Source organism: Amaranthus tricolor, chromosome 3, assembly GCF_026212465.1.
Source record: "Amaranthus tricolor cultivar Red isolate AtriRed21 chromosome 3, ASM2621246v1, whole genome shotgun sequence".
Classification (NCBI taxonomy): domain Eukaryota; kingdom Viridiplantae; phylum Streptophyta; class Magnoliopsida; order Caryophyllales; family Amaranthaceae; genus Amaranthus; species Amaranthus tricolor.
The window spans coordinates 30437517-30458453 of record NC_080049.1 but is presented as its reverse complement, the minus strand read 5'-3'; the positions used below and the strand labels follow the sequence as shown (position 1 = coordinate 30458453).

The 20937-nt window shown below is 34.2% G+C and overlaps 1 protein-coding gene across 2 annotated transcripts; it reads right to left on the bottom strand.

Moving 5' to 3' along the window:
- Positions 1-1338: 1338 nt before the first annotated feature.
- LOC130809404 (shaggy-related protein kinase kappa) lies at positions 1339-20653 on the bottom strand. Of its 2 annotated transcripts, none has more exons than XM_057675175.1 (12): positions 20076-20653; positions 15723-15815; positions 15572-15631; positions 15213-15485; positions 12074-12148; positions 10759-10815; positions 10496-10636; positions 10360-10410; positions 4624-4719; positions 3070-3153; positions 2849-2951; positions 1339-2247 (listed from the first exon to the last, which is right to left on the bottom strand). In XM_057675175.1, the coding sequence occupies exons 1-12, from the start codon at positions 20220-20222 to the stop codon at positions 2159-2161; spliced, it is 1269 nt and encodes a 422-aa protein (XP_057531158.1). In that variant the 5' UTR covers positions 20223-20653; the 3' UTR covers positions 1339-2158. The 2 variants fall into 2 exon arrangements, with proteins under 2 accessions (XP_057531158.1, XP_057531157.1); XM_057675174.1 differs by having other exon boundaries at positions 15723-15818; positions 20076-20651.
- Positions 20654-20937: the final 284 nt, after the last annotated feature.

Here is a 20937-nt window from a genome sequence, read left to right as displayed (position 1 = left end):
TATTCAGCTTAATTGTCCCATTTTTTTAGCACTATTTACTTATCACTCTCAATTTGTATTTTACTCTTAATCTATAAGTTAAAACATAGTTATTTGGATCTTGTTTGATTCATCTCAATAAAATGATTATTAATATCAACTTTTTATAATTTTTAATTAAGAATAATTTGAAATATTAAGGGTTAAAATATTATCTCGATAAGTGTGAAAATTCAAATTGAACAGTTGGGCTAAATAGGAGGGAGTATAAAATTTAACACGTTGGATTGCCACACATCTTCGTTTACCAAGTCTACATAAAACTAATGTATAAGAAATATACAAAAGAGATGTATTTATTAGACTATATGGAATTTTAAGAACACAAATTTAGAGACGATTTCTTTAAGAGATTATATCTAATTGAGCCGATTAATTATATTTTTTAAAATATTGCAAGTAGGCATTAAGAATAATATAAATAGACATTTAAGATATTGAAAATAGGCATTAAAGATAATTAAACATTAAAGATATTGTAAGTAGGCATTAAAAATACACTAAGTAGTTATTAATCTTTAGTGGGTTGGGTTTGAGATACATCTCTCAAGAGACTAGCTGTTTTAAGAAAAGAGTATATCAAATATGATGATAAAATCCTATAATTTTATTTGTAGGAAAAACACAAGTATATATTGATTCGAACACCTTTATTTTGTTTGGGGTAAAAATGAAAATGATTCTAATATCTCTAAAATTGTCTAAGCTGTGAAAAATCATAATAAATAATGGTATATTTCTTTTATACCAAAATTATATTCCACTTTTATGTTGCACATTTTTTACACAATTTGATTCATGTGGGAGCCTTATATTTTTAAAACAATATTGGCAAAAACAAACAACAACAAAGAAAGTTTATTTATTTGGGTTCTTGTATTGCTAATAAAAGTACCAAAATGTTATTATGCTTATAAAATTTGATTAAAGTAAAGTTGAAGTATTATTGTTTTTGTATTTAAAAAAATTTAAAGCTCCCCCTGTCCTTTTAGATTTTATTTAAAGAAAAAGAAAGTTATTTTTAAGATTGTGGTAATAAAAGAAGAGAAAGAATAAATGATATTGATGAAATTAAAAGAGTTAAAATGTATGGATGAGATTAAAAAAAGGTGATGGATCATTATCTAAAAATAAAAATAATGCAAATTAAGTGAAATCGACTAAAATAACTACAAATTTAATGAGACAGAGTAAGTAAATATCAAGTTCAAATAAATATAAAGGTCAAAACAATTGAGAAAAGCACCAAGAAATGAACAACCACTAAAACCATAACATAAAGAAAAGGAAAGTCACTTGTGAGAAAACAAGGATAATTTGCATTAAGTAAACCTCTGAACTACAAATCTCATAATGAAACAATCTCAAAATAACGAGTTTACATTCTCAATTTCCCATAATACGTATTCGTTGGAATATTTTACCCATATATAAACTGCATCATACAGTGAAACACTGTTTTCCAAATTACTTGGCAATTCCCATGGGACATAGAGAGTATAATAAGAGTAATAAGGAACAAGAATTTCTATTAAAAGTTGAGTACATAATAAAATAAGGCAGAACATGGCTCTTAAAAACACATACTTGAAACCAAAGTCCATCCAATATTGGAAGGGTAGAAAACTGCATCTAGAGATCACCGGAAGATCTACCTAGAATTTCCTCGGTCTTTTGTACGAAAATTTTCACAATATAAGTAAACCACTCTTTGAAACTTGACATCGTAACTTGACATCAATCGCCATTCGCCATACCATATTACAATCTCTCACAAACGTACAACCTATTTGCAACTAGTGAACAACAGACACACCAGGACTAAAAAATGAAGCCAAAACTCTCGAGTCAAACAAAAACAAGATTAGGATACATATGTCATGTGCTTTGTCAACTAAGCTACTAACTGTGCAAGTATCTCAACACGGTTATGTATAAATACACGTATGCCATATTTTCATAATTATATCTCAAAACCACCTCTCACTATCCTTCGATTTCTTCACATCCTATGCAAGAGTTCACGACATTCTGTACTCTGCTCACTATCATCAACACATGCTAGTACTCGGCATGAAATTTAAAAGAAATGCCTAAATAAACTGCGAGAAAGGTGGACTTAAGAGTTCAAAGCCATGAATAAGTTCTGTCGCCGAGCATGCTCTGGGATGAGGCGGTTCACCATATCAGGTGGGATGCTTGCGAGCTCTGTGGATTAGACCAGAAGTTAAAATAAATGCAGTGAAACAATTTTCAACTTCAAAGGTAGCAAAGCTTATTCAAGGGGATTTTTGTGCACAAGTAGTTGTGTATATAGATACACAGATGTGAAGATGTTCTTACATGTGAAATTAATTGTAAAGGAGATTTTTACATTTTCTGATTCAAGATCAGGAAAAGAATCTTTTACACTACCTCCTTATATTAATACTAAAACCATTTTATGCACAACTTGAACCTTTATAACTTGAGTTGTGTATAACTAAACATTATTGTGAAAATATGAGATTAGAGAGAATGACAATAGTAAAGAAATATGAAGGCCCATTTCTCTCCTTTCTTCTATGCTCCTTTGCAGTATTCGAAGAGGAAAAGTAAGTTTACAACAACTTGGAACGAGTACCTTCTGTCATTCGATATGCCCAAACTAGGTCACCAATCGAGGGTCAGGTCCACAATCCAGGTAACATTGGTTCCCAGCGTGTTTGGTAAAGAAAACCATTTCAACTATTTCTCAAAAGAAGTATTTGGTCTATGACAGTTTTAAAAGTTTAATTAGACTTGCAGTTGCATTTACATAAGATATTACCTTGTGGCTTGAAATTGAATAGAGGAGGAAGAGGACGGCCATTAGGAAGTCTTGTATTTGGATCCCTCAATTCATCAAAGAAGGAGTGAACACAAGCTTCCAACTGCAGTACAACAGTAATGGACATATACAAAGTGTTTAGTAATTCAATTCTAAGTAGTAAGTAGTAAGAAAAAGAAGACGTAATGAGAATTAAGTGGCAGAAAAAAAGAACAGCTTACAGCAGTGCATCTCAAATTTGGAGAATACTGAAAAAATCTGCAGATTAGATCAACTGCTTCAGGTGGCAAACGTTTCTGAAAGACCTGACAGTCACACAAGTAATCATGCAAGAATTCGTGAGACTCAAATAGCATAACTTTTACTTATTGAACTGCTATTTTGTCAATTCAAGACAATTTAGTCCAAACTTAGTTATAAAAAAATAATCCCATTTGAATCTAAATCCAATAAATGACATCTTGACTGATTACAAAAATCAAATTTTCTATTCAAAATGTTTTAATCTAAATACAAATCTACCCAATCAGCCGTGACCATCCAACCTCTTTCTTTCTTATGTTTAGGGCCTATATCTTTTTCAACTGAAGGTTAACTGGAGTCCTGAACTAAATGCAAAAGGTTTTATGAAAACCAAGTATCTGAAAAGGTAAATCTAGAAACTTCAGGTAAAAGCATACAAGGGCACCATCCTAATTCAAAAACAAGACACAGCTTCTCCAGATATGGGAATTTTAATTTGGCCACATGCTTAGGTAAAATATATACGTATACATAAGCAAACCCTTGTCCACGTTCGTACAGCTCTTGGCCGAGCATATCAAGAAAGCATTAAGCATTGCTTGGTTAGAGGCAATTAACATGTAATAATTAAACTTTCTAGAGTTTTTTGTCCCAAAAAAATTTGATTTGAAAGGAATAAAATGCATAATCATCACTATAAAGAACACTACTGTATTTCTCCTTTCAGCCTTGAACACCTAGACACTTCAAGCGCATGTGAGTAATTAGACCTTAGCTCCCCTAGCACTGCCTTAAGGCAAGTAATGGAAACGTCCAAGAGTTTTATAACTTCATACGGAACGTCAATAGCTAATGTAAGATCCAACCCAAGCCCCATCCAACAATCACCACCAACACACCTAGCCAAACTTACAATGTTCTCATAAAGCAAATCACTATAACCCTCTAAATTATTTGCCATTTATTTTGAGTTTTTATATTTCATCATCTAAATGTCAAGTTGGCATTTAAAAAACTCCCTTACAAAGTGAGGGCTGAATCAAACAAAATGTAAAATGTTCATTAGAAGCCACAGTTGTACCTAATAGAAATAATTGGAGCATTCCTATGGAAGATTATGAAATACAAAATTTTAAATGAATTTTAACACCAACTAGAAGACTAATAATTGTAAGATTTTACAAGCGCAATTACACAAAGATATTTCGCTAGAGAAGGTGTCACCAATTCTAAAGCTAAAGCATAATATCTTGAGTTTCATTTTACAAGGTTTGAGTAGTTCATCTTTACACCATTTGCTTTTTCTATCTTGTTAATCACATTCATTTGTTATTAGCACAACGTTTTATCAAGCACTTGTCATTTGTGAATACAAATGTATTAGTTTGAAAAGTAGAGCATAATAACCCGAAATAGAGACTGTAGTAGCCACTTGGCAACAAGAAACTCCCATTTTTTCATAAGAGTTGTGATATGGTGGTATCAATGTTAAGGGGAAAGAGCCAGAAACAGAAGACATCGTTAGGCTGTACCTTGTGCCATGGATGAGGTTTTATCTGTGGAAACTTAAATTCAGTATAGTTCGGATTCATGCACTTTATCTCCTCCCTTGTTGGTGTTCCAAGAACCTGCAGCAAAATCATAGCATGCATCGTTAGTTGGAATTACGCAACTAATTCCTTAAGTTGAAAAGCTAGATTTATTTGGTCGGCCAAGGTTTCCATGGTTTTTGTCCCTATTTCTTGAGATTTGAAGAAGGATGATGTATGCAACAATCCCCGTGAAATTTAAAGCTTGCTTTAAAAACCTAATATCTTGTTCTAAAGAAAGGCAATAAACCGAAGTAATTTTCTTTCAAAACGTCGCCCGAATTTTCTTGCCCAAAATACATTTGTGCTACTACTAAATTTAAGTGTAAGTTGGAAAGAACCTTCAAGAGATTAGTTTGGGTCATTCTTGCCTTAAATTGTGTTACGTCACCTTTTCAAATAGATTAATTTCTTTGTTGATAAGTAAAGTAGAGGTATAAGTTAGAGTTAGGTTGCCTAATCTTGAATATATTACATTCGTATAGAAGTTCCTTATATGAATTATGAAACCAAATGATGTTGGTTTCAGGTTCAACTTTATTATAGTTTCATACTTAGATTATTTATTAATTTAATGACAAAAACGGAGAAGTTACTTATGCAAGTTCAATTCGAATTCCTAAGTGAAAACAATATAACTAATACTTTAAGTTTGGTGATAGCATTCCAATAGGATGCTAAGTTGTTAGATTCTAGTAACAAAAGGAGGTTAGCAATCACCTATAATGGTCAATCAAAAACCTATTTTTTATTACAACGGTTAGGTTGCGCACATCAAACTTATCAAATTCTGCCATAACCAATCAATGAAATGTTGTTGTATTATCTCATAAATCATATCTGATATCACCCTTTTCTCCACTTATCTCCTTTGAAAAATCTGAAAACCTTCACTGAAAATAAAACCCTAATCCTCAACTTTACATCTAAGCCAGACCAAACTACTTAGTAATGACATCCAGAAATCCAAATTCCATAAAGAAAATGATCGGTCAATGCCAAATAAATCAGGTTATCAAAGCCATTTCCTCATCAAAGAAACATTCATAGGCTTCATACAGCCAAAAAAAAAACCTGTCTTTTCAGCATATCTAGAAAATGAGTGCCCACTGGCCACTTCCAAGATAATCCTTTTTGCCAATTCCTCCAATACGATAGCATTCGCAGGTCTTAATGGGTCTTCCAATATCAATAAACTCACATAGGTAAAACAGAAAAGCGGTTCATGCTAGGTCTACAGAACTATACATAATACACAACATCTGATAGAGGAAAGCTAGTTTGATCACATGCAAGTCATGTGAGTGTTCAAAATTGAGTTAGTTAAATGTTGTTAGGAGTTGTAGTTTTGGCAGGAAGAATAATAATTCTGTTATTCTGTTTTACTCATTGCTTGTACTTGATATATAAGATACAATGTTGTAATATGAGGATATCAATAATGCAGTAGTCATTCTTCCTATCTTTCCCTCTTTCTGCTCTAACTTTCTACCTCTCTATTTCTCTATTTCTTTTCTATTCTTTGTTCTCTAATTTGATCAGAAACCAGAATTCAGTTGATGATCTTTGCATGATCACCTCTGAACTGCATCATTGGTATCAGAGCCAATCCGTTGCTCTCACTCTCTATTCTTGCAAAACATTCACGCACACTACCTGTCTGCACAAAGTTCCGAAACAGTAGTACAGATTTTGAAATTTCAAGATTTCACTGCTTCTTGATTTTTTTTTTCCTTCAGAACAGGCTGGATTAAGGATCTCTTGTCATTAAGGTTGGCTCCAATTACTCGCAAATCATGAGCCATGGAGGAACATGTAAAGAACCTTGAGAAGAATCTAGAAGATCAAGCAAAGCAAATGCAAGTGTTGATGCAAATGATCACTGAGTTAAAAGAAAGCATTCAAAATTCTAATCAGACTTCTTCTGGACGTTTCAATAATGAAACCAACTATATAAGGCCTCAGGGTATGATTCCCAAACTCACTTGTCCTAGCTTTGATGGTACTAATCCTAGGATGTGGATAAAAAAATATAACAGATATTTTGATCTATGCAAAATTGCTGATGAGGCAAAAGTGGAGCATGCTTCTTTGTACATGATTGATAAGGCTCAGATATGGGTGTTTAGTTACCTGTCTAATAGGAAACATGTGGATTGGGAAGATTTTAAGTTTGATTTGGTTGTTAGGTTTAAAGACACTACAAGTGCCAATGTTGTTGAAAATTTTAACAAGCTGTATAATAATGCATCTTTGGAAGAATATGTTGATTCCTTTGAACAATGCAAGTCTGAGTTGTTCCAAAATGGGCATAGGTTGTCTGAAGAATATCTGTTAGAAAGCTTTATTGGTGGATTAAAAGAAGAGGTGAAAACCTTTGTCAAAGCCTTTAACCCCACAACAATTTCATATGCTATTAATTATGCCAGGTTACAGGAGGAATAACTAGCATATACATCAAAAATGATGGCTAAGACTTTCCAAAATAAGCCTTCCTTTACCTCTAAACCAGTATCCTCTTACCAAAACAGGAATTTCTTTCACCCAAATGCAAATAAACCACCCCTTCTTCCTACTCCATCTAATCAATCTCAAGGGATTTGAATAAGAAAACAGTCAAAGACAAATATCCTATTCTAGTAGTTGAAGAGTTGATTGATGAATTAGCTAGAGCAAAAGTTTTTACAAAGCTAGACTTGAGGTTTGGATACCATCAACTCAAAATGCATCCAGATGATATTTTTAAAACTGCATTCAAGACACACTCAGGGCATTATGAATTTTTGGTTATGCCATTTGGCCTGACCAATGCAACTACTTCATTTCAAAATTGGATGAATGGGGTCTTCAAGCGTTTCTTGAGAAAATTTGTTCTAGTATTTTTTGATGATGTGCTTATCTATAGTGATTCTTTACAGAATCATTGGCAACACCAAATGTATCTTAAGGAGAGCAAGTGTTCTTTTGCTCAGGCCAAGGTTGAGTACCTTGGTCACTTCATTTCTGCAGAGGGAGTAGAGACAGATCCTAGAAAGATAGAGGTAATTTCCAAGTGGTCTGTCCCAAAGACTATTAAGGAGTTAAGAAGTTTTCTTAGGCTCACTGGATATTACAAAAAATTCATTCCAAGATATGCCACTATTAGCAAACGTATGACTAATCTCTTAAAGAAAGGTGCTTTTTCTTGGAATGAACAGGCTGACGGTGCCTTCCATCAATTAAAAGACGCACTTGTACAAAATTTTATGTTAGCTCTTCCTGATTTCTCAAAACAATTCATTGTGGAAACTGATGCCTCAAATTATGGTATAGGAGTTGTGCTTATGCAATAGGGAAGACCCTTGGCTTATATAAGTAGATCATTGGGTCCAAAGTGGCAAAGACTATCTGTTTATGAAAAAGAGTTGTTGGCTATTGTACATGCAGTACAAAAATGGGAGCCATACTTGATTAGTGGTCACTTCCTCATTAAGACTGATCAGAAAAGCCTCAAGTGGTTACTTCAGCAGAAGATATCTACTCCTTTCCAACAATTCTGGTTATCAAAGCTCATGGGGTTTAACTATGATATACAATATAGGAAGGGCAAAGAGAATGTAGCTGCTGATGCATTATCTAGGGTACCAGGTTCTGAACTTCTTTATATGGCTATATCTGTGATTGACACAAACTTGGTATCAATGATTAAGAACAGTTATGTTCTTGATAATAACTTGATTGCAATTGTTGAAGAATTGCAAGATCTGCTTCAGTTTGCTGGTTATGAGCTCAGAGGGGTTACTAAGGAAAAAGAACAAGATTGTCATTGGTCCAGGTGAACAACTCAGGGCAAAATTAATCTCTTGGCAACATGCATCTCCTGAAGGGAGTCATTCTGGTAGGGACATAACAACAAGAAGATTGAAGGGCCTTTCTATTGGAAAGGATTGTCTAAGCATGTCAGGCAGTTTATCAAGAAATGTATTGTTTGTCAATCTTATAAGCCTGATAATGCAGCATATCCAGGGTTGCTGCAACCTTTGCCAATACCAGATCAGGTATGGTTTGACATTTCTATGGACTTCATTACGGGGCTTCCAAAGTCTATGGAGAAAGATGTAATTTTTGTAGTAGTGGATAGGCTGAGAAAATATGCTCACTTCATGGCATTGTCACATCCTTTTACTGCAGTTGAGGTAGCACAAACATACTTAGACAATGTGTTTAAGCTTCATGGGTGGCCATGGAGTATAGTTAGCGACAGAGATTCTATTTTTCTCAGTTTATTTTGGAAAAGCTTATACTCTCTTGATGGTACTGAATTCTTGATGTCTTCTGCCTATCACCCTCAAACAGATGGGCAATCAGAGGTAGTTAATAGGTGCTTGGAAACATATCTTAGATGCATGTGTGGAGATCATCCAAAAGAGTGGAGCCTTTGGTTACCATTAGCTGAATGGTGGTAAAACACTCATTTCCACAATGCCATACAGTTGACACCTTATGAAGTGGTTTATAACCAACCTCCCCTTCTTCATCTACCTTACTTGCTGGGGACTCAACCAATGCATCAATAGACAGAAGCTTACAAAGGAGGGAAGGTATGATAAGAGACTTAAAGTTTCATTTGACCAGAGCTCAGACTCGAATGAAACAACAAGTTGATTTACATAGGTCAGAGAGACATTTCCTTGTTGGAGATTGGGTATGGATGAAGCTTCAACCTTACAGGCAATCTTCAGTTCATTCTAGGAGGAATCAGAAACTCTTCCCTAAGTATTTTAGTCCTTTCAAAGTCGTTGAAAAGATTGGACAGGTGGCTTATAAATTGGCTTTGCCCCCTGAATCTCAGATACATAATGTTGTCCATGTATCTCAACAGAAGAAATTTTCTGGCACTTTACCTAAAGCTGCTCACATTCCATCTTGGCTACAAGGTTCTACTGATGTTGAGACTATGCAACCTAGAGCTATAACAGATAGGAGAATCATCAAAAGGCAAAATGCAGTAGTGCTGCAGTACTTGATTCAATGGAAGGATTTGCTGATCATAATCAACTTGGCAGGATGCAGTGATTTTTGAGGCCAAACTTCCTGATTTTATGCATACTCAGACTTGAGGACAAGTTTGTTCAAGGGGGAAGGTATGATAGAGGAAAGCTAGTTTGGTCACGTACAAGTCATGTGAGTCTTCAAAATTGAGTTAGTTAAATGTTGTTAGGAGTTGTAGTTTTGGCGGGAAGAATAATAATTCTGTTATTCTGTCTACTCATTGCTTGTACTTGATATATAAGATACAATGTTGTAATATGAGGATATCAATAATACAGTAGTCATTCTTCCTATCTTTCCCTCTTTCTGCTCTAACTTTCTACCTCTCTATTTCTCTATTTCTTTTCTATTCTCTGTTCTCTAATTTGATCAGAAACCATAATTCAGTTGATGATCTTTGCATGATCACCTCTGAGTTGCATCAACATCAGAGTATTTTCTATTTCTCTCATGGGTGGCTGCATAACTGGATGAAATACTTCTTTCTTTCCTCCTTCAAGGAATTAGAGGAAACCCACCTCACCTTTGAGCAAGTCCCTTCTACGAATTCCTTCACCTTTAGATCCTTTATCCATAGTACATAATTGATTTTTGATTATGCCAGCTTACATATATTTTCAAAAAAAATTGCTCTGACAATATACTTACCTTGATGATCTCTACAAGTTGATCGACCCCACTTTCTCCGGGGAATAATGGCTGCAGAAAATATTCAGCCAGAGTTAATGAGTATCACCATCCAGACAACAGTAACAGATTAATTAGCACAGAAGAAATCTACAACCTGACCCAGAAGTAATTCCGCCATAACACATCCTGTAGACCATATGTCTATTGCAGTGGTATACTCAGTGGCACCAAAAATGAGCTCAGGAGCACGGTAGTATCTAGAGCATATGTAGGAAACATTGGGTTCTCCTTTAACCTGTTACAACCCAGGAACAAAATTACCATTAGGACAAAAAGAGGACAGGAAATGTAAACGTCACAGGATAGACAAAAATCAAAAGAGACAACATTAAATCATGTAGAAAATGAAAAACATACCAGTACTTTTGCACTTCCAAAATCACAAAGTTTCAGCTGGTGTGTATGTGGATTCACCTAATAACACAACAAAGCTATTTAATCAATAATGTCTCTACAAAGAGAAACCCCCTGACTCAAGTTTAGCACTTAAATAATCTACAGATTCTCAGCATAAAAAATAACATACTCAAACACTAAATAATAGTACAGTATCCTCGGAAATGAAGAAGCTTTAATGTTGTAGGTACTGTCATAAATTCCCATATCCATTAATCAAGAAAATAATTTAAGTTTCCATAAGTTCGGCAACACCCCCATGAAAAGTTCGCAAGAAATAAAATGTGAAAAGGAATTACTTCCAAGCTGACTTGGACGGTGGAGTTGTAGTTTTCCTTGAACCAAGTAGAGACAAAGGGGTACCCAGATGAAAAGGTCTATCACTAGTCAAGTAGTTCTTCCAGAATATCTATTACGTCTGCAACACAGATCCTCCAAACTCCACTCTCCCAACCAGGTATTCTCATCAGAAAATCTATCCAACCGTTTGCTTTACCCCAAAATTAATAATCTTAAACCCATTATATCCAAAATGATATGTTGAAACTTGGATAATGAATGCAAGTATCTCTAGTATTCTCATCAGAAAATCTATCCAACCATTTGCTTTACCCCAAAATTAATAATCTTAAACCCATTATATCCAAAATGATATGTTGAAACTTGGATCATGAATGCAAGTATCTCTAAAATCTCCTGATAATCTGCCAACCAGCTAGGTTTTATATTTCTATATGCATGGCAAAGTATGTCAACTTACTTCACAAATCAAATACACATTTAGTCAGACCAATGCAACATTAAAATCAGCAATTATGATTTGAGTAAAATTCTAAACATTAAGCTTGCCACTTTTGATCAAAACACAAGTGCATTTAACATAAAACGGAACCTAATTTTTGCTAACTAGAATCATGGTTAGTGAGTTTCATGACATTTCAGCCCCAATACATCACATTGCTAAATTCAGAAAACAATAAAAATCAAGCATCTCTAGATGGCCATTTCCAGTACGCTATCAAGAAAGGAAAAAAAAAACAGAAAAGCAATGTACAGAGGGACTACACACAAAGTGTGACACAAATCACATAGCTTTTAATATAGGTGGAACCAGAAAATTCGGTGTCAAAACTATCTTGTACCATTTAAGACTCTGGCCTTTTGGGCATAATGGCATAAAAAAAAGGGAATCTCTAGGCTCCATTATGATCTTATGATTTGGAGATACATTCACAACACAAGATTTTTGTGACTGCAGAGTTATTTAAAATCTTACCAGTAGATTCTGGGGCTTAATGTCCCGGTGGCATATGCCAATGCAGTTATGTATATACGCCAGTGCTCTGCAGATCTGTCACATCCCAAAAAATAAGCATTAAGAAAGAAACCAATGAAACAAGCAACATATTTCTTTTAACCAAGCTTCAACAATGTTTAGTCAGCCTAAAATTCTTAAGGATTGTTGAGGAAATTTTAACAACTCCTAACAGTTGGGAGTATCCACTATTTAAGTTGATAAGGCTGAAAAAAAAAAAAAATGAGTTCACATTGCACAAAAACCTATTACCCTCATTTTTGCCATGTGTTTTATGCTCCATGTTTCACAATCAAGGATTTACCAAAGCTTACAAAGCCACTTCAAACACAGTCCTCACAAAAATTCCCAACACACCTTTCACCAAAATGATCCAAATACCCAACACATGACAGATAGTTAATGAGATTATTTAGAAGTCATATCCTCAAATTTGAAAGCCACATAAACTCTCTAACTTCTCTTTTTTTCTCCAGTTTATACACTATAAAGATTTACGCCCTTCTTTAAAAAGTTGAGATCCGTTCAAGTATTCAACTATAAATCCTTGCTTCTTAAACTTTGTTGAGAAATCAAGAAAGATACGAAGTCTCGTACACAGCACGATGAGAATTACAAGATGAGGATTACAAGAGGGAGAATTCCTGAAGCACAATGGTTCAAGTTATGTCATCATATGAGTCTGCAAACATGATATTACATGCATAGGTTTTGGTTTGGATTTAAAAATGACTCATGTTTCATATCTTGTATTTCTTGGTCAAGCAGATATAATCACATAACTGACATATTTCTTTTGTTTATTACTTTACGGTTCAACACAGGTGATAGAGTTTCATTGCATACACCTAAAAAATATGTTGGCTCAAAGGAAATTCATAATCAATTTTTTGTATAAACTTTATGGCTTACAAACACAGAGCTAGAGTTTCAGAATTTAGAATAAATAAATTTCATAATAGTTTTCAAATTTCTTACTTTTCACTTTCACCTTAAAAACACATACAAAAGTCATCCATCCCATATTAGAGTTTATGTTTCCAGATAAACAAATTAAACCTTGAAGATTAATTTTTTTTTTTCTTCAAAAGGATCAAATTTTCCTTGGACTCAACTCAAAAAGCACCTAGATACCTTAATCTCAAATTTATTCACGGATGATAATGAGTACTTCCCTTCCTGTCATCACTTTGGAGTTCCACCATTGCTACTTTCCCACTTTACGGTTACTTGTATGTAATGAAGAACAAACTACCCTTCACCATATGCAGGAGAAAAGGAAGACATTTTCAAGTCCAAATATAGAAGCAACGTCATACTGTCAATTCAATGCAAAGCTGTTTGGTTGGTTGGTTGGAATTAAAACCAAACACTCTCCCTCTATCTAATTTTCACCTCATATTAAATTTTGAATAAGCATAAAATCATTTAGATTTGCTCAATGTCATCATTACGAAAGGGAGAAAAAATAAGCCATTTGATTTACTGATTTAATGGAACTCATAATCAAAATTAAAAGGAGAAAGCGACTACTATAAGTTTCAAAAAAATCATCATCTTTGGGGATATTGCGCTCCAAGGTGGATTATTGGTGGAATTTAAGTGTGGTAAGATTCCCATCAGAAAAAAAGAATGGTATGATTGCTACAATGAGCACGTTGATGTTTGGTGAATTATCAAGGATTGCAATTTGTTTGACTACCCAATTTCCAAGAGGTCTTTTACATGGCCAGTAGCACCTGTAGCGGAAAGTTGAAATGTACGAAGAAAAATTGATAGATAAATCCTTTTTTTGAGACTCGGCATCATCACTAGGATCAAGGGTGGTATCTGATCATTTTCCGCTTCAGGAGGCAAAAAACTTCAAGTGGGGGTCTTATCCATTCAGATTTCAAAACATGTGGTTGGAGCACCCTAGTTTTCTCAAACAAATGAAAGAGTGGTGGGAGCAATTTCAGGAGAATAGATGGAAGAGACTCAAACCGCTAAAGATTAACTTGACAGAGTGGAACCTGGAGGTCTTTAAATATATTCGACAAAAGAAAATTTTGTTGCAGGACAAAATTGATATTTGGATATGAAAGAATTAGAGGATAGTTTAGAAATGGATGAGTTGAACTTGAGAGAGAGTTGGAAAAATGAGTTGAAACGCCCATTTGGAATGGATGAAATTTGGAAGATAATCTTCGAAAGTGATAGAGACCCCAGGTCGAAATATTTTTTTACATAGAATTTATAAGAGGTTCGGATATTTTGAATACAGACCAGATGAGCATGCCTGAAGAATTTATGAGACTGAAATTAAATGCCAAAGTATGAACTCAAATTTTACTCATTTGGTTCCCAAGAAAAAAGGGTCAATCGGGATGAATGAGTATAGACCAATTAATCTCAACTCTCACCACAAGATGCTACAAGATGGTAAGTAAGGTGCTTGCTCATGGGCTTGGGGTGGCTATCAAAGATACTAAACCCCTAACAGAGCGCTTTTGTAAAGGATTGACAAATTTTCGACGCAGTTCTAATTGCTTTTAAAAAGGTGGAATTTCCACATAGGAAAGGAGACGAGGCATAGTTCAGAAGTTCAACTTTGAGAAAGCTTACTGGGAATCTTTATTCAAGACAATGAAATGCAAGGGTTTTGGGAATACATGGTGTAAAGATACAAAGTTGTCGAGATTCCTAGAGTTTCTCTGTAGTCGTGAATGGTTGTCCCACGGAATGGTTCAACCCCAATAGAAAGTTGGGACAAAGAAATGCTTTCTCCATCGTTATTTTGTCGTTGATCTCTCGTGGAATTGATAGGGGTTAAGTGATGGTGTTGAAATAGGTAGAGAGGTAAGTAGTCAGCCATCTACAATATGCGGATGATAACATCTAGATAGATAAATTATCCATACCCACATACTAGACATCAAATTTTAATCCTTTCATTTCCCCTTGTTGGCTTGTTCTTTTGAGCAGTGACTAAGAATACTTTAGAATTAAGTTCCAGCCTTAGAATTCTAAAAAACATAATACTAATATCAAAAGAAAAATACCAACATTTTTTGATATTTGAAACGAGAAAAATAGCATTAATCTACTTAATAACAAATACCTGATAGGTATACAATTTCACATATATTAAAGGCATTTTCTGGTGCATTCTGTTGTATCCCCTTGCAATGCGGTTGACAGTCTCGGGCACATATTCAAGAACGAGGTTAAGGTACACCTCCTCCTTTTCTGTTCGTGAAAAGAAAAAATGCTTGAGAGCTACAATATTAGGATGATCAAACATCTGCATGATCTGTAGCTCTCTATTTTTGTAACGTTTGTCTTGAAGCACCTTCTTGATGGCCACAATTTCCCCGGTCTCTCTACATTTCGCCTATAAATAGATATTATGTTCAAGAGACAGAAAGCAATAGAAAGTAAGAATGACCGGGAAACACAAAATAACAAGGTTAAGTTCACCTGAAATACAACACCGAAGGAACCTGTTCCAACCACGTGTTCTGCAATATAATTAATAGTCTGTCCAAGAAAATAACTTAATTTTTGAGATCATAATAATCATCTACCTTAACCCATGAATAAAAAAGCTTATGCATACTGTTTATCCAACCTGTCTAGGTTGACCATTTCGACCTCCAATTGTTGTCCTGATAACATGCCCTGCTTCAGTACCAGCACCATCAATTATCTCAGGTTCACTGTCCTGCTGAAATGGCCAAATTAAGAGGTTTTATTAGGTTACTGAAAGTACCCTACATTAAAAGAATACCTTACTTTTAAAATTGATCAATATCTAGGTTATTATTTAAGCTTAAGTTTTGATTAAATGTCTGATAGCTACTCATGAGTTTCTATTTGCTTAGAGTTAAGAGGCACGTGGAGCAGGGAGGCGGAAGAGGTATTTTTTCAAGGCGAACGCGCGGACTTTTTGTATGCAATGACCACAATTTCACTAAAAAGCTCCAATATCAATTTTAAAACATTTTTAATACTTACAACTTAAAGCAACATGAAAGTCATTATAATAACAAATAACTATAAGTAAGCTAAACACTACTTTAGCACAAAGTCATACGATAAATCGATAAGTCGATAATGTAGTCTTGAGTTAACAAAAACAATAAAAACTACGATAAATCGATAAGTCGATAACGTAGTCTTGAGTTAACAAAAACAATAAAAACTAAAACAAAGACAAAGGTAAAGAAAGCAAACAATTGTTTTTGATGCTTGAAATAATTTGCGACAAACTTAAACAAACACTTAAAATCAAAATCAAAATCATAAGTCAACCAGTGAAGATGGCGACACTTCAAGGTTATTTTTGTTCTTCCATTTCTTACAGTAGTTTTTTTTCTCAGGCCAAGAAAAGGGGTATATATTTTGCAATCTAAGAACTGAGGATTATTTTAGTAATATTAGGCAAAAACATGTTATTTATAAAAAATCAGACTTGGTATATGTGAGGCGCAAAAAGGCGTGCCTTTGAAGACCCTCCTGCATCGCTCTGCACCTAGACCCAAGGAGGCGTTTAAGTGGTCGCCTCACGCCTAGGCACGCCTCGGACGCGCTATTTAAACACACCTTTCATGTTAGCTACAAATTGGAATTCCTACAAATGACATTCAATAATAATGGCACACTCTTCCATGCCAAAAACTTATGATGCTCAAACCTGAAGAAAGCTTATGACACACTACTAGAAAATTACTTTGCTATGTTAAGACAAAAAAGGGTACCTCACATAATACATTTATGTGGTAAAGGATATGCATTTACAAGGTAAAATGTGACTTGTTGAGAATATTTAATTCATTAATTACATCCTCCCAAAATAATTATAGTATAAAAGTAAGTAAATTTAAGATAGAATTCTGATTTTAAAACAGAAATTATCATTATGTTCCACTCTTGTGACTAAATTACAAATCCAAAGAAGTGGAACGCGTAGCTACTTGCATATTTTCAAAAACAATTCTAATGAAACTCAATATATTAATATCTACAACATAAATTTTTTCTCTTATAGATATAATGACATGCTAGTTTAGTATAAATAAAGGAAGTGAAGTACTAATGAGAGAAAATAGAGGAAAACATTTTCCTAGAAAACTGTTTTAATTTTTCATTCCTTGGTTTGACTAGGAAAATAAAATAGAAAACTTGGGTCCGGACAATAGTTTTTTTTATAAATTTGTTGACATTTTCCTCCAAAATAAGAAGTAAACTAAATTTAATCCACTCTTTCAACCCCAGCACCTCCATTTCTCCTAAAAGTTCTCCATCAACCAAACAAAAGAGCAATAATCATCATTTGCATTTTTCATTTAAAAATAGTTCCCATGCAAAATTGTTATCTAAGGTTAATGTAATCCGCCAAACCAAACACTTCCTAAATGAAAAAGGTAAGAAAAGAAGAAAAGTTCAAGTAAATACAAGTATTACCGTTACGGTCAATGACTCCTCAAAACCAACCCCCCACCCCAACCCCCTTTACCTTTCTCATTATTGAACGCTCCAGTCCAAAATTACAATCGCAAACAAGATTTCACCGTCGATGCAGATGATTATGCGATTGTCTCAACCTATATTTTGTGACTTTTGGTCACACAGTATGAACAAGAACCTTTGGCATTGTTTTTTGCACTATAGCTCCAACACAACTACATATGCATGTCAGTATCTGACTATATCCATTTAAGAGACACAATTCTTTCCGTGAAAAATAGCTAACCGATAGAAAATTAGCAATTAACAACTTTATCGGTCAAACTCTTCACTTCACAGCAAATACATGTGTTTGATCCTTGACAATCATATATGAATAGGTAACTTGGAACATAAATTTGGTTCAAAAGCTTGAAACTTAATTCTAAAATAGTCAATTCAAACACTTGGACATGTATTCATGTCATTATGAGTGTAAGTCACATACAAATGCCAAAATCTTATTCCCAAAAGATGTGCTTGGAAGACATGAACAAAAGAGAACAGTGCAACAATCCTCCGTTTTTATTTGTTTGTTTCAAACATTATGTGGTCCTATAAGTGTCACATAAATTGCTAATCTTTATGCGATTGAAAAAAGTGCATCATGGTCGGTTTGGAGCTATTTTTGAGCCAATGACTGAATTGTGAATCCAAAATGCGAATTAGCTAGCGAATTATGTCACACTAAGTCCTACTATGTCCTTCTCCATCCTGACATTGAGGTCATTTTTGGTTCCCCCAACCACTTGTAAGGACTATATCCATCCAAATATGGGAATTGTGTTGCTGTCATTGCACCTATCTAACCCAAAGAAGTTCATTCTTATTCATTTTGTCTCTAATATGTTCCCATTTCAACTTCCTTTCAAAATAAAGATCAAGGTGGAACCATGTAAGCTCAAAACCCAAACATGGATAGAACACTTGCACTATATTTCGATGGAATAAGATGGGGAGAAAAAGGCAACAAAAATTTTAAAGTTTTAATCCCGAAAGATAAATGACTAACTTTTCTGAAAAGGTTGATGTCGCAAAAGGGAAATAGAGGGAAGCAAAAAATTTCATTTGGAGAGTAAAAGGGGGGGGGGGGAAGAAAGGGATAGGAAACTGAAGGAAGAACCTTTTCATATTTTCTATAAACCAAGCTGTTCTCACCATTTCCTTCCCCTTCTTTTTCCGTTCCTCCCTATCCCTCCCTCCCCTTCATTTCCCCTAGAATAATATCAAGTAGGAACTTTTCACAAAATAGACATGTTAGACACTTGAATACATATCCATGTGTATAGGTGATGGGTGACGAGTCTAATTGACATAGTTATATATGTCATGTCGTTAAAATAAGGATATGGCCGCACGACCTCAAGCCGACTCACGAATCTAAGCATTTTAGAAACTTCTACTTGAGGCTCATAGCCCAAAAATTTTCATTACCCTCTCAATTTATGATAAACTTGTAATGACACCCAATGTTAGCTTAAAATAAGAAAAAGGATAGAAATATAGCAAGCATTAAGGCCCTCATTAATGTTAATGTTAGAGGAAAAGTAAAGGTAAGAATATAAAGCATTTTATCCAATAACTGTAGAACTAAAAACTTATAGCTCTTTGTAATGGGCTTTAAACGTATCTCATCCAATCATGTGAATATCTTCATTATTTAAAGTTTCATGTGATATTTGTTATTTGGGCATTAAAAATAACTTCTTTTTTGTGAAAAGGTTGCGTGCATTCAACCAAGCAAGCATTGCCTAAGTGGGAGCAACTTAATACAATGAGGTAATAAGTGTATGTGTTATTTTTTGTATGAAGCATTTGTTCATCATGATTTCACCCTTTTGTAGAGTCAAGTTCTTTTCTATACCATGTGAGCAAAAACAGATTATAGTATAATTGTTCCTCAAAATATATGGTTTAGAGTATGAAGCATGCAATCATCAGCTCATTGATCTAAAAACTGTAAAGTAATTTGTCAAGCCACATTTTGTTTTCATGCCAAAAATCACAACAAAAGTAATTCAACCATCCGAACCAAAAGTCCTAGAATAATAAAGTAACAGCACCTGCATTGCCCATATGTATCAATGCATACTAATACAAGAAAATACACAGACAAACATTCCTAAAGACTCCACAATAACACTCAAAATCACACATAAAACATAGACTTTCCACACACGAACAGAGAAGAAAAGAGCGAGATCTGGGCACTTAGACCAAGAAATAAAAGCAGAAGCTTCTCGAAACTACATGTCACAATAACTCTCAGAACACATCCTCCAGTCATTTAAACAACATAAAAGTACAGAGAACAAATTACAAAAAACACAATATAACAATCATAAAAAGTCATACAACCTTGAAAAAAATGTTCAGAAAAGCAAAAGGCAAAAAAAAACAACAATTAAACAATCAAAATTGGGGCTTTTCAAAAACATCTCATAAATTGGGGCGAATAAAAACGGAATAAGCTTACTCTATCATCTTCCCGGTCGCTTCTATCACCCAATCTTAATTCAAGCATATCTTTTCCCAACCAATCAACAGAACTGGAAGAACCCTTATGACCATTAGATGTCATTGAACTTCCCGGTTGCCCATTTCCAATATCGGTAGCATCCATTACTACTAATGCAACCTTTAAATCCGAATTTTGCTAGTGTTGACCCATATTAGCATTCAATTGTAACAATCGAACAGAAAACAGAAATTAAATCGGCGAAAAGAGATTTGAGATCATATATGTAAACAGAAGATGAGGGCATTAAAGGACGAAGAAATTAAATAATTCGATTAGAAATGAATAATATTAGGAAAAGAAAAAGGCGATGATGAAAAGTAGTAGATTTTGGAAAACGATGAAGAAGAAAAACAGATCGTTAGGGATTGTAATGTTGGTGAATCGGAATTGGGAATTGGGAATTGGGAATTAGGAATTGGGAAATTGGGGATTCTCAATCGGAATTGGAAATGCTTGGGAGGAGAGAGGAAAGGAAGGGGAGTGTCAGTCCTGTTTTCTGCTCTAAAACTCCCCTAATCAATCGTGATTCGTATTTGTCCAAAATCCAAACAAAAGTAATCAATTGTGGATAGAGGTCAAAGTTCCATTTGCGATTTATTTTTTTCGCAAATCTAAATTAGATTAAATTTATTTTGAATTTTTTTTTTTTCAATTCAACTTAAATCAAAATATTTGTTCAAATTAAACTAAATCAAATAAATTCCGTTTAGATTCTTTTGTCCAATCCAAATTAAAATTCCGACAAAATAAAAAATTAAATTGCAAATCGAATTATATTATAAATATTGTAAAGAAAAAAATTTATAAATTTATAGTA